At 36.8% G+C, this 27,085-nt stretch overlaps 1 protein-coding gene across 1 annotated transcript in view; it reads left to right on the forward strand.

Annotated features, from left to right (window-relative positions):
* The window catches only part of LOC150082531 (solute carrier family 12 member 4-like), a 208,503-nt gene that overhangs the window by 74,571 nt on the left and 106,847 nt on the right, over positions 1–27,085 (forward strand). Inside the window, exons 7-9 of the mRNA XM_090378670.1 lie at positions 322–557; positions 13,755–13,972; positions 20,250–20,411. Of these exons, the coding sequence (XP_090234796.1) occupies positions 322–557; positions 13,755–13,972; positions 20,250–20,411 (616 nt within the window). The remainder of the gene's footprint in view (positions 1–321; positions 558–13,754; positions 13,973–20,249; positions 20,412–27,085) is intronic.

The raw sequence follows: 27,085 nt of genomic DNA on the forward strand, positions 1-27,085 counted from the left end.
GATTAATAACATAATCTGTGCAAAAATGGCCAGGTATTATAGGCACAGTATGGCTCAGGAGGCTGTTGACATTCTTCTCGTGTTTCTTTGTTATGAGATAATGAAATACAAAATACAGTTTTGAATATTAAGAAATTTATAATGATTGATATCATGTCAAATGATGCTGTATCATTTGACATGATGCTATATCATTATGACATCAACATATATCATAATGATATAGCATCATGCTAATCGTGTCAAATATTTGTTGTATTAATGTAATTTTAGTTGACATCAAACAAATAGCTGATCATTCTGTTTTTTTTTTTTTAATAGAATTACATGGCTCCAGAATTATCTCTTTATGGTGATTTTCGAGAAGATCCACAGATCATGTATCATAATTTTAGAACGTATGGCTCCATCCTGCTTGTATTAGTTGGAATTGTTGTTTTCATTGGAGTAAGATTTGTGAGCAAATTTGCCCCTGTTGCTTTGTTCTGTGTTGTAGTATCCCTGCTATCTGTATACGTTGGGATATTTGTAAACTTCTATGGCAGAACTGACCTGCAGTAAGTATAAGGAAATATGTTATCTCAGTTTGATTAGCTTTTCATCTTTTAATACAGGAAGTCTCTGCCTTATATTCATGAGGTATTCTTGAAAATTAAGCATAAATGAGCATAATGTAGAATATATTTTTTCATACAATTAATAGTATAAATTTGGGATACATTCTATGCCAAATAAAAATGTTAATTTTTGAAATTTAATAAATAATACATGTGTATATGTTTATTATAACAGTAGGGCCCTGCTTTTCGGCGTTCTGCTAATACGGCAGTTTTCAATTATGTTCGGCATTTTTTGTGAGCGATTCAGCTGCCAACAACCGCTCAGCAGCCAAGTCTGAGAATGGCGTCCGGCACCATTTTATTGTCAGTGATTCAGTCTGTTTACAGCATATTATAGTGTAAACATGTTATTAGGCTTTTATATTTGGAATAAAAAAGGAAAAAGGCTATGTAAATGCTCTAACTACTATTGGGGGCCCATTTGGAACTCTTTTTTTTTTGTGTCTTTTTTTTTTTTATTTTTCAAAATAGTAAAACAGTTATTGTTTGTGTTTATCTGATAAAGTAGAGTAGGTGAAATTGTTTCTTATGTGGCTTAGAAAATAACTCAGAAATGAGAGCCGAAGTAGGAGAAAATACCGCAGCAATTTTTTTTTCATTGTATCAATATATGCTTTCGAAATCTTCTTCCCTTTCACCGTCGAAACTATGGGGCTCTTTGTCATCACTTAAGAATCGTTCCTCTTCACTCCAGATGACAACTCCATGGGTCTCTTTTTGTCTACAATATCATAAACTCTGTTATTGATTCTCCACTTCTTCTTGAACAAATACCTTTCACTATACCCCACTTGAATTCTCGTTATAAAACTAATTTCTCACTGCCTGTCCCTCCAACTCGACACTTACTGGGAAGTCTGTTCCATTTCCATCAGGTATTGAATAATCACAATATTGATTTTACACTTAAACTGTCTATTTATAAGAAATTGCTCTTTACTCTGTTTTGTTAATCCAAATTTTGTATAAATTTTAATACTAGTTTTGTATTGATTCTCTGTAATTCTCAACATTCTCACCATTATCTAGGATCTGCATGCCCTGTGGGTGAGAAGTTTGTAAATAAATATATAAATAAATAAATATTATAATAATATAAATACAGTTTAATATTCTTTTATGTAATTCTGAAGTAGTATAATTAATATTATAAGAGTTTTATTAAGTTTATAAATAATAAATTTATAACATTAGAAATGTGATTTTATAGTCTAATTGCATAACATAGTACATAATGTAATTTTATAGCATATTAAATACTGTCGTTACATAACCTGGGAATAGTGTAGTGTGATTACTGTACTTGTAAGCACATTGGACAAGGAAATATATGGACTGCTTTAATGTTTTATTAAGAGCAAAACCAGGCATACACATACTTGCTTGTACATTAATGCCAGAAATATAGTAAATAAATTTCATGAATTTGGATTATCAATTAAGTTATCAAATATGAACATTACAGGGATATTAGAAACATGGTGACACTCAGACATAGGAGATGCATAATTTGAATATGGAATATATTGTGTATGGAAAGGACAGGAGGAGTTATGCTCTTGGTTATGAAGCACATAGACTCTAACGCTGCCAGGATAATGCTGAGTCAGATTGGCGTGATATAAGCACTGGGAAAATAAAAATGAGAATATGAGTATGTTATAGAACAAATAACTGTGATGAGTGTCATGAACAACTATACAGGCAAATAGAGTAGGGTTAAGGGAACCTTTGCACTTAGTTATGAGGTTATCCTTATATTTAGAGGAAGTCCCTACCAATTGGAGATGTGCAAGTGTCTCTTTTATTCAAAAAAGTGGGGAGGAGGGACAGTCAGAGAGAGAAGTGAGTAAGCTCGACTTCTGTTTGAGGGGAAAATAATAGCATTACTGGTTAAAGAAGTAATTCGGAAACACCTTGATATTCCTGTCAAAGTGTTCCTGAATTACTTCAAGTTATATGGCAATCATAGCATGGCTTTGTTAAGAAGAGATCTTCTCGGACCAACTTGATTAACTACTATTATATATTCACAAAGGAACTGGATGTAAAAAATAATATTAGCTTCCTAACCTTTGATTTCAGTAAAGCTTTTGATACTGTTCTACATGAAAGACTGCTACACAAATTGAAGCAGTATGACATTAGGGGTAAGTTAATAGTATGGATAAAAGGTGGATATTAATAGCTCTTCAGGGACTAGTGTTATTAGTGGATTCCCTGAGTGCCATGCTTCTTACTTTTTGCAATATTTATTAATAATATTGATGATCTTGATTAATATTATTCTATTGATTGATTAATATTGATCTTTATTATTATTATTAATATTGATCTTTATTATTAATATTGATACCTTGATTAATATTGATCAAGTTAAATGTCAAAGTATTCTTATGATAAAAAAGGTCAGCAGGGTAGCTAATGATGGAATATCAACAAGACCTAGAAAAATTAGACAGATGGACCAAGTTGTTAAATCTTGAGAACTGAGATTTAACATTGATAAATGTAAGGTACTACACTTGACTAGCAGTAATCCCGGGATAACATGCAATTTAGTGGTAAGCAGTCAGTAACCAATTTTGTAGTACCACACTCGAGGTGGTGGAGAATGAAAAAGACCTGGAGATAATTGTACAATCTGACACAAAGTTCTCTGAACAGTGCAGACAGGCTGCTGGAACAACTGATGGAATTCTGTCAATTATATATAGAAATTTTGCTAGCAGAGACATGGAATTGATTGTCCTGTTGCATAAGGCAGTCATTGATGAAGGAATCTTGAGAACTGCATAAAAATAAGTCTAGAAGCCTCATTTTTAAGCTGGTTTAGATCTTTTGGAACAAGTGCGAAGAAGAGCAACAAGATTTGTTAGTGACACCAAAGGATACTCTTACCAAGAAGAACTTCAGTTGTGTAAATTCGCCTCATTTTTAAGCTGGTTTAGATCTTTTGGAACAAGTGCGAAGAAGAGCAACAAGATTTGTTAGTGACACCAAAGGATACTCTTACCAAGAAGAACTTCAGTTGTGTAAATTGCATCATCTGGATACCAGGCACCTATGAGGAGTCTTGATTGAAGTATTTAAGGTTTTAAATAGATTGAGTAAACTGAATGCTGATGGCATCCTTACTCTTCCTTGGACAACACAGATAAGCAGATATAAATTTACAAACTTCCATCTGGTGTTGTGGAAGTGTGTAGTAGTTTGAATAAATTAAAAAAATTTTTTTTTTTTTTTGACAATGCTGTATAAACTTGCTTCCTTGCATCATTTTCCACTACTAACACTGGACCATCCTAACCATTTGTGTCAACATCAGCTATACATCCATTATGGCTCCAGTATAGCTAATAATAAGAAAAGAGTAGTAACATGAAATAGGATAGATTATTTCACAAAAATGGAGGCCCACCTGTGAGTAGAATAAACTCAAGCTCTTTTCAAGATAGGAATGTTCAAGAACTAAGTTTTAATTCTGTATATAATGTTCTTGCTGATGTTGAGCAAACAGAAAAAGGATACATGCAAAGTCAGCCAAATCAATATGTATTTTTATCTGTAGGCTGACGGAGTTTGACAACAAATGCTATTTAACGTAATAAAATAAAATCTGCTTATACAGTATATAAAGTACTAAAGTGCAAGGAGTGACTGAAAGAAATTTTAGATGTAAAAAATTCCAAAATGTCAGTGAGACAGTTTGTCTCCTTTTCTAACTGAAATCTATCACAAGCTGAAATGATAAATTTTCTTTTTGAACTGAAAACCAGGTGGACCCAAATATAAATATCTACAAACAGCACATATGGTGAGGATAAAATACAATATGGTAACTATTAGAATCTAAATTAACTACTAAGTGATTTTGAAATTTATAAGCAAGAAGAATGAAAAATGTGAAATTGGAAAAAAAACTAATAGATATAAAGTATGCTGGACATTGGAAAAGGCCATGAAGCAACATTCTGAGATATTGAGTTCACATCATGCACTAACTTTAAAAATGCAGGACTGGAATAGACTAGAAAAGTGTTATACTAGACCTAGTAATAAAAGGCGCCACCCATCATGTATGAAACAGATAAGTACGGAGGAATAAGTTAGAAGAAATTCCAGAAGTGAAACCTTAGAGGGCTGATGAGACAGTACATCTCTTTTCCCAGCATAAAGTTACAACTTATAATATAAAATTTAGAGAAAGTGAAAGAATAGCTTACTAAGAGAAAAAAAAAAAAAAAAAGATGGACTAGCATGCCAAATAATAAAAACACAAAAAGCAAAGAACACTGACAATAGCCTGATAACTAAGTTGGTAAAAGGAGACAGGCCCAACATAGCTGAGTAATCAGACACGATGGTGCAGAAGAACATGCTCTTTGAGTGGACTATGGTTCTAGCTCACGTGACTGCTAAATATGGTTAATAACTCTATTTGTTGTCAAAATAATTAAACTCCTCTGACCTATTGGTCATGCCATAGTATAAACAAGAATATATTGTCTTGATGACATTTAGTATTAGTAATGGCCATATGGTGCAAGGAAGCCTAAGGCTTATGCTGCACCAGCCAAAAAAAGAAAGAATAAAATAATATTAATAAAAAAATAAAATAAAATAATATTAATAAAAAATTAAATTAAATAACTAATTAATAAATAATAAACAAAAAGGAAATAGAATACCTATATCTTTACCTCCTCCCGTAGGTAATAATTAAAATTAAACTCCTCCTGACCTTGGAATTTCCCCAAATTGTCAGCTTCTAGAACCCATGTAGGTAACTTATTCAGTAATTTATAAGTCGCTGGCTAAAATAAAACTTCCTGCAATCCAGGCTAGACATCTCCCCCTGTAACTTGAATTTATGGCCCCTAGTTCTAGAATTATTTATAATTGTGAAAATTTCGCCCTCATTCAATTTACTTATACCTCTTAGAGCCTTAAACACTTCAATTAAATCTCCTCAAAGTGCTTAGTTTCCAAGCGATGCAACCCACATATTCAGTCTTTCCTCATACGGACACAACTCTTTTGCCGATCTCACCAGGTGAGTTACCGACTCTGGACCCTTTCAAGAAGCTTGATGTCTTTCTTTAGGTGCAGTCCCCATACTTGAACACAGTATTCCAAGTGTGGTCTAACAATAGTCTTATATAATGGGATTATGATGTCATCAATAGGACATCATGGGCCTTCCTTGCAACCTGTCTACAATGCTCAGCATACTTCATGTCTGACCATATTGTAATTCCCAATTGCCTTTATTCCACTACTGACTTTAGTTCAACTCCATCAACTGTATAAGTTATTTTGGGGCTACTGTTCCCCAGGTATAAGACCTTGTACTTTGCTGGATTAAAGCTTAGCTGCCACTTTTCTGACCATCTCTGAAGTCTATCTAGGTCACTCTGAAGGAGCTCTGCTAGGCAGTGATCATTAACTACTCTACCAATCTTTACATCATCTGCAAATTTAGACATCATGCCCTCGATCCCTTCATCCATGTCATTTATGAAAATCAAAAACAATGGTGATCTCAAGACTGATCCTTGGGGAATCCCACTTCTTACATTAACCCAATATGAGGAATAAAGTACTAAAGTGTATTTTGGAGGTTTTCACATCAAATATTTCTTCCAGTTACTCTTTATACTTTTGTACTTTATATAGAGGCAGACTTTATTTACTTAAACAACATTTAGTTGTTAAACTCTATCAGCATATAGAGACATTCCATCTTGGTTGACTTCTTCAATCTCATTTTCCTGTTCTGTTCGGCATCAGCAAGGACATTATACTGTACATTTATATCCCTCCTGACCTCAACAAGGGCCTTTTTGGTTTTCTTTTTGGTTAGAGCTTAGTTCCCTAGTTTCAAATTTCATTCCAGGAATGAAATTTGAAATTAGAGTAAGTAGTAGTGGCATGTGATGCAAGAAAGCAAGTATATGACCTTATGCAGCATCAGCCAAAAAAAAAAAAAAAATTCACACAACCATTCCCTCTAAATGTTTGTCCAGTTCCTCCTTAAATTTATTTAACCTATCAACTTCCACAATGATAGATGGAAGTTTGTTCCAGCAAATAACCACCCACTGGCTAAAGGCAAATTTCCACACATCTATTCTACATCTGTCTTTCCTTAATTTGAATTTATGCCCCCTTAGGTTCATAATCTGAACAAGTGGAAGAATCCCTTCAGAATTCACCGTGCTCAACCCATTCAAGGCCTTATACACCTCAATCAGATCACTGCACAGGTGCCTAGTCTCCAGCCATTGCAATTTGCAGAACTTAAGCCTCTCTTGGTAAGAAGATCCCTTCATTCCCCTCACCAATCTTGTTGCCCTTCTCTGTACACGCTCAAGCAAATCTACGTACTTCCTAAAATGAGGCCTCCAGACCTGCATGCAGTACTCAAGGCATGGCCTGACCATTGCCTTATACAGAGGGACAATCACTTCCTTTTCCCTGCACCACCAGATACGGAAGATGCGGAAAGGTCAGGGAATGACCACCGCATATCCCGGAGCAATATGGCCTTAGTTGCTAATGCTCTTAAAAACCAAATAACAAATAACAAACCTTTTCCCTGCTAGAAAAATTCCTATATATCATTGACAAAACTCCATGACCTGCTCTGGCAGCCTGTCTGCATTGCTCAGAAAACTTCATGTCTGACTGCACAACTTCACCCAGGTCTCTTTCATTTTCTACCACCTTAAGTGTACCACCACATAGTTGGTACGTTTCTCTGGGGTTACTTCTACCCATATGCAGTACTTTGCATTTGTCAAGGTTAAACTTCAGTTGCAACTTCTCAGCCCATCTGCCCAAATTTTCTAGATCCTGTTGCAGTATCACACTCCCATTACTGTCATTAACAACCGTGCCAACCTTTGTATCATCTGCAAACTTCGACACTAAGCCTTATATACCTTCATCAATATCATTGATAAATATACAAAACAACAGTGGACCCAAAACTGAACCCTGTGGGACTCCACTAATAACATTAGTCCACGAAGAGCAGCACCCATTGATTACCACCCTCTTCTGCCACTCAACCATCCTTTTATCCATTGTAGCAACTTACCCTTAATACCATTCTGCTCCAATTTGTACAGTAGTCTTCTAGGCGCAACAGTGTCAAAAGCTTTCCTGAAATCCAAGTATATGATATCAAAATTATTTTTTGCATCATTTCTTTGAAACCACATCATAACATCCTATCAAATTTGTCAGGTCTTTATTTATTTAACAAACCCATGCTGTGTCTGAATTATTGCTGCAGTCTTGTCTAGATGATCCTGCAATGCATCTTTAACTAGTGACTCCATTATTTTACCCGGAACAGAAGTTAAACTAACTGGTCTGTAATTACTCGTGCCACCCTTCGATCCCCCTTTGTGAATTGGGGATACATTTGCACATCTCCAGTCCATGGGGACCTCCCCTGAGTCCAAGGATGCTCTCATAATTATGGCTAAGGGTTTGCTTACTTCCTTTGCTGCTTCCTTTAATACATGGTGTCTCAAAAATATTGGTACAAACGTTTAGGGGAGGTAGGTAACATCTAAAGGAATGTGAATCACATAGGAACCCATAACTGGAAACGTCACCGTAAGTCAGTTGACGGCGCTGTTCATCAGTTCGCGAGAGGGAAAATTTCTGGTTTACTCATTCAAGCAGTAGTCACTGCATGAAGAGCATGCATCGATATACGAACTGTGAGCTGGCAGACATGCCTCTAGTGTATGGATTAGCAGAGGGCAATGGACGAGCCGCTCAACGAATTTATTGTTATGCTTCCAAGACAGACATGTACTGGACCACCGTTTGTTTGCACGTGTGCATCAAAATTTGTGCGATTATGGGTCATTTAAAGGTAACAGGAGTAGTGCGGGCAGACCACGTTCGACACGAACTCCCGCCATGGAAGAAAGTGTGTTGAATGCTGTCCAGAATAATCCTACCACCAGCACACGTGCCGTTGCCTCTGCCTTAGGAGTGTCTCATTGCAGTGTACAGCGTGTCTGGCACGAGGATTCCTTACACCCCTTTCATCTCCAAAGGGTTCAGTTACTGCTCCCCCAAGATCATCCTGCATGTGTGGCTTTTGCGCAGCGGTTTCTCCAAGAAAGTGTTTAACAAGACTTGAATTTTCCAGCCTATGTTTTGTTCACGGATGAGGCTTATTTCACTCGGGAAGGCTTATTCAATCAGCACAATGCTCATGTGTGAGCTCACGACAACCCACATGGTGTGCGCCCCCATGCGGCACAACATCGCTTCGCAATAAATGTGTATCAGGTATGGTTGGTGACTGCTTAGCCGGCCCATACCTATTACCATCCCGCATGAACTCCGCTAAATATCGGATCTTTCTTGAACAAGTTCTACCAGGGTTACTTGATGATGTTCAGCAAATGTGAGATGCAACATTTGGTTTCAACGTGACGGGGTGCCTGCCCATTATGGAAGGTGTGTTCGTGACCATTTGAACAGGCGTTTTAGGCATCGATGGATTGGCCGTGGTGGACCCGTTGCCTGGCCCCCACACTCACCTGATTTATCGAGCCTTGATTTCTTTCTGCAGGTGGCCCTCAAATCTATCGTGTATGAATCGCCTGTGGAGATGGAAATGGATCTCGTGACGACGCTCATCTGCGCTGCTGCTACTGTCAAAGAAACTCCAGGTGTGTTCAACCGTGTCCGCCAATCCATGCTACGTCGGTGTCACGCATGCATCTCATCTCATTGTGGAAACTTCCAACATCTATTGTAACATCATGATATGCATCCATCTCGTACTCCATTGTTAATATTATGTCGAATAAATGTTTGCCACTAATTACTGTCTTGTGTAATTTCTGCTTCTTGTGCCTCTGCTACTACTCTCCCGTGACGTTTCCGGTTATGGGTTCCTATGCTATTCACATTCCTTTAGATGTTACCTACCTCCCCTAAACGTTTGTGCCTATATTTTTGAGACACCCTGTATAAATGGATCGATCCCATCCACCCCAGGTGCCTTTCTTATGTTTAATTTCAACAATTTCTCCTCCACTTTGCTCTCAGTTATTGCAAAATCATTAAGCACCCTGCTACAAGTTTATAACCTTCTGGCATTTTCAAACCTTAGTAACTCCTCATGTGTGAACGTAGATGCAAAATACTCATTCAGTTTGTTTGCTATCTGAGCAGGATCATCAACAGTCGAACCATTGATATCAAGTGGACCAATGAGATTCATCCCCTTCCTTTTATACTTTATATAAGTAAAGAAATCCTTGCTGTTTTTCTTAGCATCCTTTGCCAAAGATTTCTCATAATCTGCCTTCACCTGCCTAACCTCCTTTGTGACTTGATTACAGACTAGCTTATATCTGCCATAGGCTTCTGTGTCACCTGATTATTTATATGCATCACATGCATTTTTATTCTCTGTCACGAGTCTCATTAGTTCATTTGATAACTATTTAGGCCTAAACCTTGAACAATATTTCTTAATAGGTATGAAACGTTTAGTAGCTTCCACGATTAACTCTTCCTTGAATGCTTCCCACTTAGACTTTGCTGTTGATAACATCATCAGTTGATCCCACTGTACAGAATTTAAAAACTGTCTGAGACCGCTGTACTCATCTTTACGGAAGCAAAAACCCTTTCCTTTACTCCTGATGGTAATTATATCTTTAAGTAAATCCCACATCAGTACACTGATCATTGCCACCTAGTGGTTTCTTTATCTGCAAATGCTTAATACACGAATGATCACTGCTGATTACCAGATCAAGAGTATTACCCTCTCTGGTTGCCTCTCAAACATGCTGCTGCAGAAAACAATCATCCAATAAATCCGCAAAAGTCTTACTAGTTTGTGAGTGACCAACCCACAAGTTCCAGTCAATATCTGAGAAGTTAAAATCCCCCATTATAAGACATTCTGATTTACTAGCCCACTCTATTTCTCTGTACAATTGTTCATTATACTCATTCGAGTCATTAGACCTATAACACACTCCTACTGTTATTTTTGCTTTCGCAGTGCTTATGTCACACCAGACTGACTCAACAGTGCACTTTTCATATGTATCAACTGGATGCACTTCTTTTGATTTTGTTTTTCTTAATTAACAGCATAACACCTCCTCCCTTCCTATCCTGTCTATCTTTTCTGTAACATTGTACTCCCCAAATTCCAATTCTGCATTCCTAATATCTGTGTGACACCACGTCTCTGATATCCCAACAATATCTGCCTTTGATGTCTTGACCAACAATTCAAATTCATCAAATTTAATTACTATACTTGTTGAATTGGTATACATGCAAGTATACATGCACGTATTCTTATTCTTAGTTACCCTAACACATCCCATATACTCACCTGTTTCACAATGACTGCCATCAGTCCCTGAAACCCCTCACTCCAGGTCGCTGCTTATTCTAATAGAAGGCGCCTCAGTAGCCAGGTGGGCAGGAGCAGCAGTTTGTAGCACAAGCTTCTTGATTAGACCGAGGTTCGAACCCGTGACCACCAAATACGGAGGATGCGGAAAGGTCAGGGAATGATCACCACATATCCCCGGAGCAATATGGCCTTAATTGCTAATGCTTCTTAAAAAAAAAAAAAAAAAAAAAAAAAAAAAAAAATCAAAATTCTAATAGAAGTAGTGGAAGAATCACTTTCACCTCTGCCTGCAGATACTTTTAACATTTTAGTCTGTGAATCTCCTCAAGCTAGCAGTTTCCTACTCATCTAACACTGCCTCGATAGCATCAGCAAATATTCTTGCACCCTTTCTATTTAAGTGTATCCCATCCCTGAGGAAGCAGTCTCTCCTGTTAATAAGCATAGACCACGCTGAAAAAAATTCTACCCCTTGAGCCTTGCACATTCCCTCCAGGGCCGAATTGATTGACAAGGCTCTCATCATGTACTCCCTCCTATCGTGTCTGGGCAGAATTGCAGACACTTTCAAATTTAACCCTAACTCAACTTTTTTGCAACATTGACCTGTACTTGTTAAGCAAATCTGCAGATCTCCTACTCTTAATGTCATTAGTGCCAACGAGTACAACAATATCACCTTTTTTGTACCCTTAAAAGATGATATATGCTTTACAACATCATCAACTTTTGCACCTTGCAGACATACCCTGGTCCTATTCCATCTATCCTTTTTACACAATATATTACCAATCTCACTGACAATAGAGTCACCAACAATAACTAACTCCTGTGGGACCAGTGCATTCTGCCTTGGAGATTGCCACTGTGTTGCCTGATGCACAGGAGTGAGCTCTGGCATTGAGTTGGGCAGCTGAGAGCTTGACAGGCCCCTCATATTAATTTCTTTGAGGGCATCTACCCTACATAAATGCCCATTAGAACACTGAGTTGACGCCTAATTTCTAGACAGTCTCTGCACTGGCACAGACAAAGACATCCTCCTTGGCTAAATCATGTTCTGTTCCAGAGAGTTTGGCAAACATTTCACAAGTTGCACATTTTTTTAGGCTGTGATGCGTTGGAGAATTGCCTCCCCTCAGTTCTCCCCTGAGTCACAGCACTCCTGCCACTTTGTGGCCGTTGCTTTGTTGCTCTAGTTTGGGGTATGATATTTTAAATTAATCAGATCAATTAATTTAATTAATTAATTGTGAATACTACACTATCTAATAGAATCCTAAATGCAGTGATGCGTATTACGCTATATAATTTTATGTTATATATCTACCTAGCTCTAACGTTAGGGCTACCTTGCTACCACAATTAAAAATTTGAATTCCCTACCACTCTATACAAAAACAATGGCTGCAAGATTCGAACAAAACAACGGTTTTATGTATATTAAGTAGTAATCTACAAAAACTCTTTATCTAAATTAAAAATAAAAATAACCAGCGTAACTAGAACTATAAAACTACGCATAAAGTACAATATAAAATAACAATTAGGTAAATTAAATGGCAAACACCGCTTTTTTGGAGCCTGTAATTCACAGCTGTAATTTTTAAAGAGAGTCAGTGCCCTCTCTTAAGTATCTTAAGAGTAAATAATTATTCTATAATTGTAAGTTTGAGTTTCAAACTAGAGTAAGTAAATATACGTAGTAAGTATTCTGTTTCAGTTTTTTATCTACTCTGGTTAATATCCAGTTCTCACAATCCTGCAATTCTGTTTCAGGATTTTTTATTTATTTATTATTATTTTTTTTATAATAGTTCTGTCCAAGAGATGTTTCATCTGATTGAGTTTTCCATCAAGAGGGTGCTGTCTTAAGGTATTTAGTTGTTGACAAACAAAACTTTCTCTATTTTTGGTCATTCAGTTCTTGACTTAGTAAGTACTCCGTGATTGAGATTGTATGGTCCATAATTCCCAAACCTAAGCTTATAGCAAGGATTAGGTGTGTTACTAAAATGCTATATACTTTGTTTTTTTTTTTTCATTCCTTGGGGTCTTTTGATTTCAAGGATGTGGAATTCTAGTGGATGAGATTCTGTTTTTATTATCATTATGTTCATTAGATTTTAGCAAATCTTATTTTACAGATTTCACACCCTCCAAAAGTGGAGTCTGCACAGGAACCAAATGGTTTCAGCAAGCTTTATTACTTTCTTAAGTGCTTTCCATATGCTGTATTCCTTAAAATTCTACATAATGTATTATGTAAAATACATAGTGATGTATTATTACATCAGTTTTGATTTTTAACATTTATGCCATTTTTTTTTAAATTTATTTATTACAATCATAATTGCAAAACTAGATCTATGGATGTAAAAGTTTTGCTTGAATATTTATTTTAAGGAATATATTTTTAAGGAAAATAAAAATATATTTTTTATTTTATTTTCAATAGTTTTCACATCCATAAATGCTACAAAATCATTAGTTCTCTTTGCTTCACCCACATTGTGTGTGTGGAGCAAAGTATACTTAGTGCATTTTTAAAACTATCTGTAAGAATTTTCAGTTCATTTCTGAATAGTTTGGTAGTCAAAAATAGTTCACTACAGTTTATCAATCTCATTAAAAAGGTTAATTTTGATTAGATTAGGTTAGATTATATGTACTAAAAATATCTAATTTGAAATGTTTTCTTTAATCAGGATGTGTATTCTAGGAGATAGACTTCTCTCTAATAAAGATTATAAGCATTGTACAAAGGATAAGAATGATACAACATCTCTGTTCCATATTTATTGTACTCCTATAAAAAATACTACTGAAGAAAGAGAGATTAATTATACATGTGATCCCTACTTTGAAAAAAATGATGCCAAATTGGTTCCTGCAATCCCTGGCTTGTCAAGTGAAACTTTCTTTGGTAAGTTTTTATATTACAAGCTTGAAAGTCAAAATTAAATCTTTAACAAGCATTTACATTTAAGATTAATATGAACATGATTATTATGTTATGTACGATTCTTTTAAACATTAGAAATTAATTCTGTAACTCTCATTTAGGTTACAAATTGTAAAATCATATATTATGATTTATTAAAAAAAATCATATTCTATGATAGTCTTGAAAGTATAATAATAAATAATAATAAAAATAAACAAAAATTAAAAAGTAATCAATAATAATAAATAAATAAATATAGATCACAAGAAAGTTAATTCTGAATAAGCATCAAAAAATATTTTTTCAAATGAATATTAATTTAAGAAGGCTAAAACACCATCATTAAAGAGGAGACATTTAGTAAGAAGAGTTGAGTTACTAACTTCCCAGAAAAAGAAAGCTCATATCCATCCTCTTTTCAACATTTCAACTAACAATAAACAGTTAAAATAACACATCTACAATCTAAAGTAGAATTGCCTCTTCAGTTCAGAGATAGATAGAATCCTTATGCAAGACAACCTTAATAATATAATTAGTTATCCAAGGTGTCTTTTCATCTTCATATCACATTAGGTGTTGAAGACAAAATCACATACAAAAACATTTCCATTCATTATTGAAATGCTTGGAAACTCATTCATGCAAACAAATTACTGATATCCAGATCCTTGGCCACAACATCAACCATTTTGTGTTGATTTGCCTTAATGGCATTGTTTGCCATTTTCTTTTGTGGAAACTGTCAGATGGGCATGCAGAGTTTTTCTTCCTTTATAGTAATGATTTACCATTTTCACACTCATAGACATGATATACAGTTTTCAACATATGCCTTTTCCATTTTAGTATTACTAGTCACAGATGATACAACAAAGCAAGCTTATACAGATCAGCCAAAAAAAAAAAAAAAAACAACACTTAACACATCACCTGTCCATCCCCTCCAGTATCTAGTTTATCTAGTTCTTCCCTGAACTTATTCAAGCTATCCACTTCCACAACAACAGATGGAAGTTTGTTCCAGCAATCAACCTCCTGCTGGCTGAAGGCAACCTTCCATATATCTATCCTGCAATGATTCTTCCTCAATTTGAATTTATGACCACTGTAGTCACCTTTAGAAAAGTGAAAGCCCTTTCCTTTACCTTTTTGTCGTAATTACATCTTGTAATTACACCAAGTAAATCCCAAATCAATACACTGTGGTCACTATTACCTAGTGGTTCTTTTATCTGCAGATTATTAATGCATGAAGAATTGCTACTGATAATCAGATCAAGAGTATTGCTTTCTCTTGTTGGCTCTTTAACATACTTCTGTAGAAACCAGTCATCCAATAAATTCTCAAAAGTCTTGCTAGTGTGTGTGACCAATCCACAAATTTCAATCAATATCTGGAAAGTTAAAAACCCCCATTTATAAGACACTCTAATTTACTGGCACTCTCTGTTTATCTGTATAGTTGTTCATTGTACTCATCACAGTCATTAGGTCTTTCCCAGTGCTTATGTTACACCAAACTGACTCAACATTGCACTAGTCACCCATGTTAAATGTATGCAATGCCTTAGATTTAATATGCTTTTTAACCAAGTGCATAACTCCACTCCTCCTGTACTGTCTCCTTTCTGTGCCCATTATACTCCTCTTATTCAAATTTTGCTTCCCTTATCTCTGAGTGATACCACTTCTCTGATATCCCTACAATGTCCATATTTGATGACTTAACCAGTAATTCAAATCCATCAAATGCCAGTTCATCATATGTTAGTAGATTTTTGCTGGAGAGATTCCTTCTGGTGTAAGAAACTAAACAACACTGTGTTTTGTTAGCTTGGAAACACCTGTCACTGAAAATGCTATATTTTATCTCCTTCTATGCATCACTTTCTGTGCATTCAGAATCCATTGTGCCCTATGGTGTCACTACCTAAATTAATGGCATGCCATGCATAATTTGAAATTACATAATTGAGATTTTGTTTTCATTTGATTTTCTCTCATAGCAATCATCTCTTTGGCTTTCCAATTTACATCATATCACACGAATAGCAAAAGGCAGACTTTTCCTTATCCTGATTCCATTTTCTCAGCTGTTCAACACAAGTGTGGCATATTTTTCAGAGCTCATGGTTTATCTCACTTCGTAAGTTTTATCATAAATTATGCACAGTACACTTTTTTAAACAAATTCTGTAATGCTTTCCCTAAACTTTTTTTAAAACAAAGCAGATATGAGATAGATTTCTCTCAAATAAACAAATATAGCAAAACAGGTCAAGCGTTTTGTGCAGCCTCTTGTTGCCATACTTCATTACAAAACTTAAAATTACAAAAGTAAATGTAGTTTGCTTAGTTCTCCATTTATAGTTGTTGTATACAACTAAAACAATAAAGAGAATAATAATAACATATTAATGAAGAATGATTTTGATATATAAGAATGCACAGAATGACACAGAAAATAACATTATATAAATTGCATTAGCATATACACTTAGATACAAATTTCTGTTCTCTGTGATATTATTAGTAGTGATAAAGTTATACTGTATCAACTAAAAAAAAAAAAAAACTACCCATGTTATTTATTCTTGTTTATACTCTGCCACGACCACCAGGTCAGTGGAGTTTACAATAAATCAATCAATACAAATGTTAATCGTATTTAGCAGTCATGGGCTTGAACCCCGGTTCACTCAAAGAGTGTGTACTACTGCACTCACATTCCTAACCACTCAGCTATGTCAGGTCTCCCTTGTAATAATTTGTCTAATCTTTCTTTAAATTTATTCATGCTATACACCTCTACAACACTAGAAGAAATTTGTTCCAACAGTCAATTATTCTCTGGCTGGCTGAAAGCAAATTTTTGTACATCTATGCTGCATCCATCCTTTTCCGATTGAAATTTATATCCCTGTTTTGTGTGTGTATGTGGTGTGGTCCAAGAAAGAGTAAGGATGCCATCAATATTTAGTTTACCCAGTACATTTAAAGCCTGAAGCATTCCAATCAGATCTCATTATAGGTGCATAGTTTCCAGCTGTTGCAATTGACAGAATTCAAGAACTTATACAAAGTGATTCAAAATTGATGCAACCCAAATATCAGTAAATAAAATTTATTAATTTTTTTACTATCAGTTATGCAATTAAGTGATTAAAATAACTTTAATAATAATAAGTAATTATAAAAAAGTATATATGTTAGGAATATCCGTCTTACTTATGTATGAACTGTTTTCATCATATTCAGTGACATCTTTTGCGATGTTTAAATGTCTGTGTTTGCAGTTTCATTCTGTGTATCAGCTTCCAGTTCCTCCAAAGTGTAGGGATTACTTTTATATGGTTTGCCTTTCAATTACCCCCACAAATAATAATCCAGTGATATGAAAAATGGGGAACGAGAAAAATTTTTATAAGGCAGCCACTGAAATACACATTTAAATGGGAAATATTGTGATACAATTGCCATAAACTAACTGATATGGATGAGTGACTGTTATTTTACTGTGTATGATGGTGGACTACCCTTTATATAACAATAATTGTTAATCTTGTAAGCTTAAGTCCTATATTTAAACCTATTTGAATATAGAAAAATTCAAAGTATTCATATCTGTAATACTATTAATTTATTGTTGGCATTAGATGTAGACTGTGAGCTGTAATTATGAGCAATGAAATGCTGATGCTATCTTAATTTTTTTTTTTTCTTGTTAAATTTTCAGTTGTTGCATTTTCTACATATTCCTCCTAACTTTAGAGAGAGAGAGAGAGAGAGAGAGAGAGAGAGAGACTTTATTGCAACTAAATTAATACAAAGAACATACACGTAAATGAAGTTGCAATTGTGTCCAATCACGGCCAAAGGCCAGGGGCTCACATTACAGTTGATGATTAGTTATGTGCATAAAGGCATAAAAATTACAAACTAAAAAGTGTAACATGCTATTACAATTCCTCACATTATGCAGTATTAACTATATTTACAAGCACATCATGTACAGTTGTATTTACAATAAAAATATCTAATATACATGAATGGCAATTCTCTGTCAAACGAATTTTGTTGTGGTGCAGGAGAGCATGGCAGATGGTGTGGAGGGTACACAAACTTGTTCTTATTGGCTTCTAAGATTGGAGCGAACTGTTAGGACTTCTTTCCTGTAGGCTTACTGCTGCAAAACTTATGCAAGTCAGCATTGAGGTGCTGTACTTCGGTAGCATTTGGTTTGGGAGGAAGCACTCTGAAAGATGAAGTCTCCGATGCCTCAAGCAGAGCATCGGGGTTGACCGAAGTTCTGGCTTGGGTATTCACCAGTAACACGAATCCCAAATGCACAGCATTGAGATTTGACCTGTGATCATTTTAACTGTAGCTATTAGTCGTCTTATTTGAATGATATCATGCAATCGCTGCATCCCTAGTGAAGTAGCCAAGACTGTAGTTGTGTCTTGGGAGACAAGCTTTCCGGTTAGCCCATTTAAGGAGCCATAATTCTGCAGCAAAGATTTGCTTCTTCATTGTAGTAGCTGCTGATGCCCATACTTCGGCAGCATAGAGGAGTAGAGAATAAATTACTGTTCTGATAAATTTCTTAAGTATATGAGGCTCCTTAACATAAATTAGTTGTTGTTTAGCTGCCCATTGGAGAGCAGCTGCTCTGGATATGAATTTCTCTACATGGGCATAGAAGCAAAGTTTTGGGTCAAATACTATTCCCAAATCCGTATGGGTAGGAGTGGCAGATATTACAATTCCATCGAGTATTGGGGCTATTATTGTACAGGTTGGTTTAAGAGAAAACACTATTAGTTTTGTTTTTTGTGGGTTGACCGAGAGTCCATGCTGTTTGATGTAAGAGGCGACGTTGATGAGACTGTTATTGATACATGCTGTAGACTCAAGATCATTGTTGGAAGCAATAGGGGATAGAATTTTTATATCACCTGCATATGTGACGATTTTCTCATTTTCACGGACTAAAGGCATGATGATGGCTGTAAATAATAAGCCAGATAGGACTCCTCCTTGGAACACCAGCTGAGATTGCCTTCATGTGCAATTGACCATGGGCATCGATAATACCCTATCATGGAGGAGTGATGCTGTGAACCAGAGGATATTACCTTGGATTAGATAGTGGGCTTCCAGTAAGGGGAGGAGTGCTGACACGTTGATGGCATCAAAGGCAGCTTCGATATCCAGGTACAAGATTGCGAGTTCCTCGTGCCATTCAAAAGCGGACAGTATAGTACATATGGTTGCAAGGAGGTTCGTCACTGTGGAACAGTCTCGGATGGCATAGTGGATCTGTGGTGGCTTATCCCCAAGATTCTGATTCATTAAAGTGGGCAGCATAATTTTTTCCAGGATTTTTAGGAGCATTGAAGGGTTAGATATCGGCCAAAAGTGCTTAGGTGAGTGGGGTTTCAAACTTCTGGAATGTGGTCTGACAAAAATTCTTGTAGTGAGAATTCCGTTGAAGATTGACCTGAGATATTTTACCATGAATTATGGCACTTTGTAGGCCCATGCGGTTGCTGATGCTGGAAGTGAGTTTATCGCTGCTATCAGCTGGTGTGTAGAGATGATGATGGAATGTAAGATGTCTTGTTGTAATTCATAGTCGGGACATAAAAAAGGGTTTAGTTGTCCTATGGACATATTGAATCTGGTGATATGATCTAGCTATTGAGCTAGGTCCAGCTGACTAGGAAAGCTATGGGATCTGAAGTGATATGGGATTTTCCCTTTTTGAAGTTGGGCACCCATGTGTGCTGTTATTGCTCTTGATTTCACTCTATTAAATTGCACTCATGCTCTTGAATAAGATATACGGTTAGTAACCTGTTGAGTACTTTTCCAGATCTGTTGCAGCTGCTGCTTTAATAGAAAGGCCGTGTATACTTCTGGATTCCACCAGGCTTTGGAGTGAAGCGAGATCCTTATCTTCTTTGATGCAACATATTGTGCAATGGTGTTTACCCAGTTTGCTAATAGAATTACAGCAAGCAAGACATCATGTGTTTCAAGGACATGCCAAGGTATAAGGGTGGCAGCTTACAGGCATTTAATGCATTACAATGTAAAATATATATATTTGTAATTCTTTTGGGAATATTGCTGATTTTTCTTCCTAGTAAACAAATTTTTTAGAAATAAAATTTTGAAGTAAGTATTTAAATGACCAAAATTTTTATAATGCTGTACTATGTTATATGTGGTTTAATTTATTTTATAGTGAATGTTCCCAGTAGATTTCGACAGAGCGGTGATTATGTATCACTTTCACAACACCGTGAGGAAGCTAGTTCATTTGGGCAGAAAACTTACAATCAAATATTGGTGGATATTACTACTTCTTTCACTATGTTAGTTGCAATATTCTTTCCATCATGTACTGGTAAGTTGGTGTCATGTTTTTTTATTTATTATTTATTATTTTTTTTAAAATAATACTAAACACTTGAAGTATTATGGTTAAATTTATTTTAGTATATACTGAAGGAATCTGCAAATAAAATGAAGTTATTTGCAGATTTCTTGGGTATGTACTAATATAAATTTGATTCTTGATTATCTATGTATTCTACAATAAAAAGTAACACATGGGAAACCCTACTTGCTGCATCTAAAATCAGCTAACTGCAGTCTCAATTGAACAGAACTTTAAATATTCCTCTGATTTATGATGGGAATTGAATCTAGAGCTCTCCAAATGAAACAAATAATGAAACCACTATACTGTCACAGATGACTGTTTAAGAATGGGAAGAAAAAATTGGGAAAGGGGAGAAGTATCTGTGCTTTTGTATGTATGAAATCTAAAAATTGTCTAAATCAAGGGTGGGTAACCTTTATGAAAGGCGGGCCAAATATGTGTGCGGTACACGCAGGCCAAATTTTTTTTAGATTTCCTAATTTTTAAGATTATTAAAATGGTGTATAATGAAAAATTTGTCATAAACAGTTTTATGTTTATTGTAATATTTATACATACACAAACATATAATTAATAAGAAAAATGAAATACAAATTCAAGATAAGTACAGGTCAGTGTTGAAAAAAAGCCGTGTGTTAGGGTTGAATTTGAAAGTGTCTGCAGTTCTGCCGAGACACAATAGGAGGGGGTATATGATGAGAGTCTTTCCAATCAATTCAGCCCTGGAGAGATTGTGCAAGGCTCAAGGGGTAGAATTTTTCTCAGCCTGGTCTGTGCTTGTTAACAGGAGAGACTGCTTATACAGGGATGGGATACACTTAAATAGAAAGGGTGCAAGAATATTTGCTGATGCTATCGAAGCAGAGTTAGGTGGGTCGGAAAACTGCTAGCTTGGGGGGGGGGGATACACGGACTAATAGATTAATAGTAGCTGCTGGCAGAGGTTGAAAGTGATTCTTGCACTGCTTATTAGCATTAGTAGAGGCATTTGATGCAAGAAAGCAAGCTTATGCAGCATCAGCCCAAAAAAAAAAAAAAAAAAAAACCCACTTCCACTTCACCCCTCTGTTCGTTCAAAATATCTGTCCAGCTGAGCCTTAAACTTATTTAGGCTATCAACCTCCACCACAAGGGATGGCAGTCTGTTCCACCAACCAACCACCCGCTGGCTAAAGGCAAATTTCCGCACGTCTATCCTACATCTGTCTTTCCTCAATTTGAATTTATGCCCTCTCAGGTGATTTTTCTGAGCTAGAGGAAGAATCCCATCAGCATTGAGCATGCTTAAACCATTCAAGGCTTTATACACCTCTATCAGATCACCTCGCTGGTGCCTAGTCTCCAGACACTGTAATTTGCAAAACTTAAGCCTTTCTTCGTAAGAGCACCCCTTTGTTCCATTCACTAATCTTGTTGCCCTTCTCTGTACTCGTTCCAGCAGCTCTACATCCTTCTTGAAATGAGGCCTCCAGACCTGTATACAGTACTCTAGGTGTGGCCTGACCATTGCCTTATACAATGGAATAATCACCTCCTTATCCCTGCTGGAAAAATTCCTGTATATCATTGACAATACTCCATGAGCTACTCTTGCAGCCCGTCTGCACTGCTCAGAGAACTTCATATCTGCCTGCACAATCACCCCCAAGTCCCTTTCATTCTCTACCACTGTCAGTGTAGTACCACAGAGTTGATACGTTGCTCTGGGGTTGCTGTTTCCCATGTGTAGTACTTTACATTTGTCAATGTTAAACTTCATTTGCCACCTCTCAGCCCATCTGCTCAACCTTTCCAGATCCTGTTGCAGCAGCATAGTGTCAGTAGTGTCCTTGACAACCCTGCCAACCTTTGTATCATCTGCAAACTTGGACATTAAGCTTGATATACCATCATCAATATCATTTATAAATACAGAAAACAATAATGGACCCAACACTGAGCCCTGAGGGACTCCACTAATAACATTAGTCCACGATGAGCAGTGTCCATTGATTACCACTCTCTGTCTTCTCCCCCTCAACCACCCCTTTATCCATAGCAGCAATTTGCCTCCAATGTCACACTGCTCCAATTTGTGTAGCAGTCTTCCATGTGCAACAGTATCAAAAGCCTTTCTAAGATCCAAGTATATAATATCAAAGTTATTCCCTGCATCCAGTTCTTTTGTGACTGCATCATAGTATCCAATCAAGTTGGTCAGGCAAGACTTCCCCTTAACAAAACCATGCTGTGTCTGAGCTATAACTGAAGTCTTGTCTAAATGATCCTGCAGTGCTTCTTTAACCAGTGCCTCCATTAATTTTCCTGGAACAGAAGTTAAGCTCACAGGTCTATAATTACTTGTGTCAGCCTTTGATCCTCCTTTGTGAATTGGGGTCACATTTGCACATTTCCAGTCTATGGGTACCTCCCCTGAGTCCAAGGAAGCTCTCATAATTATGGCTAAGGGTTTGCTTACTTCCTTTGCTGCCTCCTTTAATATAACTGGAATTCTATTGAAATGCAATTGAGCAGCAGCCTGGAAAGCAAGGCAATGGGGATTTCCAGGACTGTTGGGATTCATAGTGGAACAAGTAAATACATGGGCTGTGTTAGGGTAACTAAGAGTAGAAATAGGTGCATATATACTTGCATGTACACCAGTGCAAGGAGTATAGTTAATAAATTTAATGAACTTGAAGTGCTAGTCAAGACATCAAAGGCAGATATTGTTGGGATATCAGAGACGTGGTGTCACACAGACATAAGCAGTGCAGAATTGGAATTTGAAGAGTACAATGTGTACAGAAAGGATGGACAGGAAAGGAGGAGGGGGTTATGCTGTTAGTTAAGAAACACATAAAATCTAAGAAAGTGCATCCAATTTATGTTGGTGGGCAATGCAATGTTGAGTCTGTTTGGTTTGACATAAAGCACTGGGAAAGGAAAAATGAGAGTAGGTGTGTGTTATAGGCCTAATGAATCTGATGAGTATAATGAGCAGTTGTGCAGAGAAATAGTGGGCTAGTAAATCAGAGTGTCTTATAATGGGGAATTTTAATTTCCCAGAGATTGACTGGAATTTGTGGGTTGATCCCTCACACACTAGCAATGCTTTTGTGGATTTATTGGATGATTGTTCTCTACAGCAGCATGTTCGGGAGGCAATTAGAGGGAGTAATACTCTTGATCTGATTATCAGTAGTGATTCTTCATGCATTAAGAATCTGCAGATAAAGGAACCACTATGTGTCAGTGGTCACAATGTGCTGAAGTGGGATTTACTCAAATAGGTAACTATGGTGGTCTGAGGCTGTATTTAAATTCTATACAGTGGGACCAACTGATGATGTTACAAACAGAAAATTCAAAATGGAAGCATTCAAAGAATTAATCTAGGAAGCTACTAGACTTTTCATACCAACTAAGAAATATTGCTCAAGATTTAGGCCTAAATGGATGTCAGATGAAATAATTACACATGTGGTAGAAAAGAAAAAATGCATGGATACATATAAATTAACACGTGACACAGAAGCCTATGATAGATATAAGCTTTTCTGTAAACAAGTCACAAAGTAGGCTAGGCAGGCAAATGCAAATTATGAGAAATCTTTGGCAAAGGATGCAAAAAAAAAAAAAAAAACAGCAAAGACTTCTTTACTTATGTAAATTCTAGAAGGGAGGGGATGAATCAGATTGGTCCACTTGATATTGATGGTTCAACTGTTGATGATCCTGCTCAGGTAGCTAACAAACGAAATGAATGTTTTGCATTCACACATGAGGAGTTATTCAGGGCGGGGAATGCCAGAGGTGTAGTAGTAGTAGTAGTAGTAGTAGTAGTAGTGGCACTTGATGCAAGAAAGCAAGTGTAGGAGCTTATGCAGCATCAGCCAAAAAAAAAAAAAAAAAATCACACCATACCCTCCAAATGCCTGTCCAGTTCCTCCTTAAATTTATTTAACCTATCAACTTCCACAACGACAGATGGAAGTTTGTTCCAGCAATTAACCACCCGCTGGCTAAAGGCAAATTTCCGCACATCTATTCTACATCTATCCTTTCTTAATTTGAACTTATGTCCCCGTAGGTTCGTATTCTGAACAAGTGGGAGGATCCCATCAGAATTCAGCATGCTCAACCCATTCAAGGCCTTATAGACCTCAATCAGATCACCGCGCAGGTGCCTAGTCTCCAGCCACTGCAATTTGCAGAACTTAAGCCTCTCTTGGTAAGAGGATCCCTTCATTCCCCTCACCAATCGTGTTGCTCTTCTCTGTACACGCTCAAGCAAATCTACATCCTTCCTAAAATGAGGCCTCCAGACCTGTACGCAGTACTCAAGGCGTGGCCTGACCATTGCCTTATACAGAGGGACAATCACCTCCTTTTCCCTGCTAGCAAAATTCCTATATATCATTGACAAAACCCCATGACCTGCCCTAGCAGCCTGTCTACATTGCTCAGAAAACTTCATATCTGACTGCACAATTACTCCCAGGTCTTTTTCATTTTCTACCACCTTAAGTGTAGTACCACACAGTTGGTACGTTTCTCTGGGGTTACTTCTACCCATATGCAGTACTTTGCATTTGTCAAGGTTAAACTTCAGTTGCCACTTCTTAGCCCATCTGCCCAAATTATCTAGATCCTGTTGCAGTAGCACACTGCCATTACTGTCATTAACAACCCTGCCAACCTTCGTGTCATCTGCAAACTTCGACATTAAGCCTGATATACCTTCATCAATATCATTGATAAATATACAAAACAACAGTGGACCCAACACCGAACCCTGTGGGACTCCACTAATAACATTAGTCCAAGAAGAGCAGCACCCATTGATTACCACCCTCTGTCTTCTCGCACTTAACCATCCTTTTATCCATTGTAGCAACTTACCCTTAATACCATTCTGCTCCAATTTGTACAGTAGTCTTCCATGCGCAACAGTGTCAAAAGCTTTCCTGAAATCCAAGTATATGATATCAAAATTATTTTTTGCATCCAGTTCCTTTGTGACCACATCATAATAACCAATCAAATTTGTCAGACAAGACTTTCCCTTAACAAACCCATGCTGTGTCTGAATTATTGCTGCAGTCTTGTCTAGATGATCCTGCAATGCATCTTTAACCAGTGACTCCATTATTTTACCCGGAACAGAAGTTAAACTAACTGGTCTGTAATTACTCGTGTCACCCTTCGAACCTCCTTTGTGAATTGGGGATACATTTGCACATCTCCAGTCCGTGGGAACCTCCCCTGAATCCAAGGATGCTCTCATAATTATGGCTAAGGGTTTGCTTAGTTGCTTTGCCGCCTCCTTTAATATAACTGGATAGATCCCATCCACCCCAGGTGCCTTTCTTATGTTTAACTTCAACAATTTCTCCTCCGCTTTGCTCTCAGTTATTACAAAATCATTAAGCATCCTGCTACAATTTGATAACCTTCTTCCATTTTCAAACTGTAATAATTCCTCACGTGTGAATGTAGATGCAAAATACTCATTCAGTTTGTTTGCTATCTGAGCAGGATCATCAACAGTCGAACCATCGATGTCAAGTGGACCAATCATATTCATCCCCTTCCTTTTAGAGTTTATATAAGTAAAGAAATCCTTGCTGTTTTTCTTAGCATCTTTTGCCAAAGATTTCTCGTAATCCGCCTTTGCCTGCCGAACCTCCTTTGTGACCTGATTACAGACTAGCTTATATCTGCTACAGGCTTCTGCGTCGCCTGATAATTTATATGCATCCCATGCATTTTTCTTCTAATAACTGAGAGAAAAGTGGAGGCAAAATTGTTGAAGATGAACATAAGAAAGGCACCTGGGTGGATGGAATCTATCCAGTTATATTAAAGGAGGCAGCAAAGGAAGTAAGTAAACCCTTAGTGATAATTATGAGAGCTTCCTTAAACTCACGGGAGGTACCCAAGGACTGGAGATGTACAAATGTGATCCCAATCCACAAAGGAGGATCAAAGGGAGACACAGGTAATTACAGACCTGTTAGTTTAACTTCTGTTCCTGGGAAATTAATGGAGGCACTGGTTAAAGAAGCATTGCAGGATCATCTAGACAAGACTTCAGTTATAGCTCGGACACAGCATGGGTTTGTTAAGGGAAAGTCTTGTCTGACCAATTTGATTAGATACTATGATGTAGTCACAAAGAAACTGGATGCAAAGAATAATTTTTGATATCATATATTTGGATCTTAGAAAGGCTTTTGATACTGTTGCACATGGAAGACTGCTGCACAAATTGGAGTAGTGTGGCATTGGAGGCAAATTGCTGCTATCGATAAAGGGATGGTTGAGTGGGAGAAGACAGAGAGTGGTAATCAATGGACACTGCTCATCGTGGACTAATGTTATTAGTGGAGTCCCTCAGGGTTCAGTGTTGGGTCCATTGTTGTTTTCTGTATTTATAAATGATATTGATAATGGTGTATCAAGCTTAGTGTCCAAGTTTGCAGACGATACAAAGGTTGGAAGTGTTGTTAAGGACGCTACTGATGCTATGCTGCTGCAACAGGATCTGGAAAGGTTGAGCAGATGGGCTGAGAGGTGGCAAATGAAGTTTAACATTGACAAATGTAAAGTACTACATATGGGAAATCGCAACCCTAGAGCAATGTATCAAC

The sequence above is a fragment of the Mastigoproctus giganteus genome, chromosome 7, assembly GCF_048544385.1.
Source record: "Mastigoproctus giganteus isolate SK-2022 chromosome 7, ASM4854438v1, whole genome shotgun sequence".
Classification (NCBI taxonomy): domain Eukaryota; kingdom Metazoa; phylum Arthropoda; class Arachnida; order Uropygi; family Thelyphonidae; genus Mastigoproctus; species Mastigoproctus giganteus.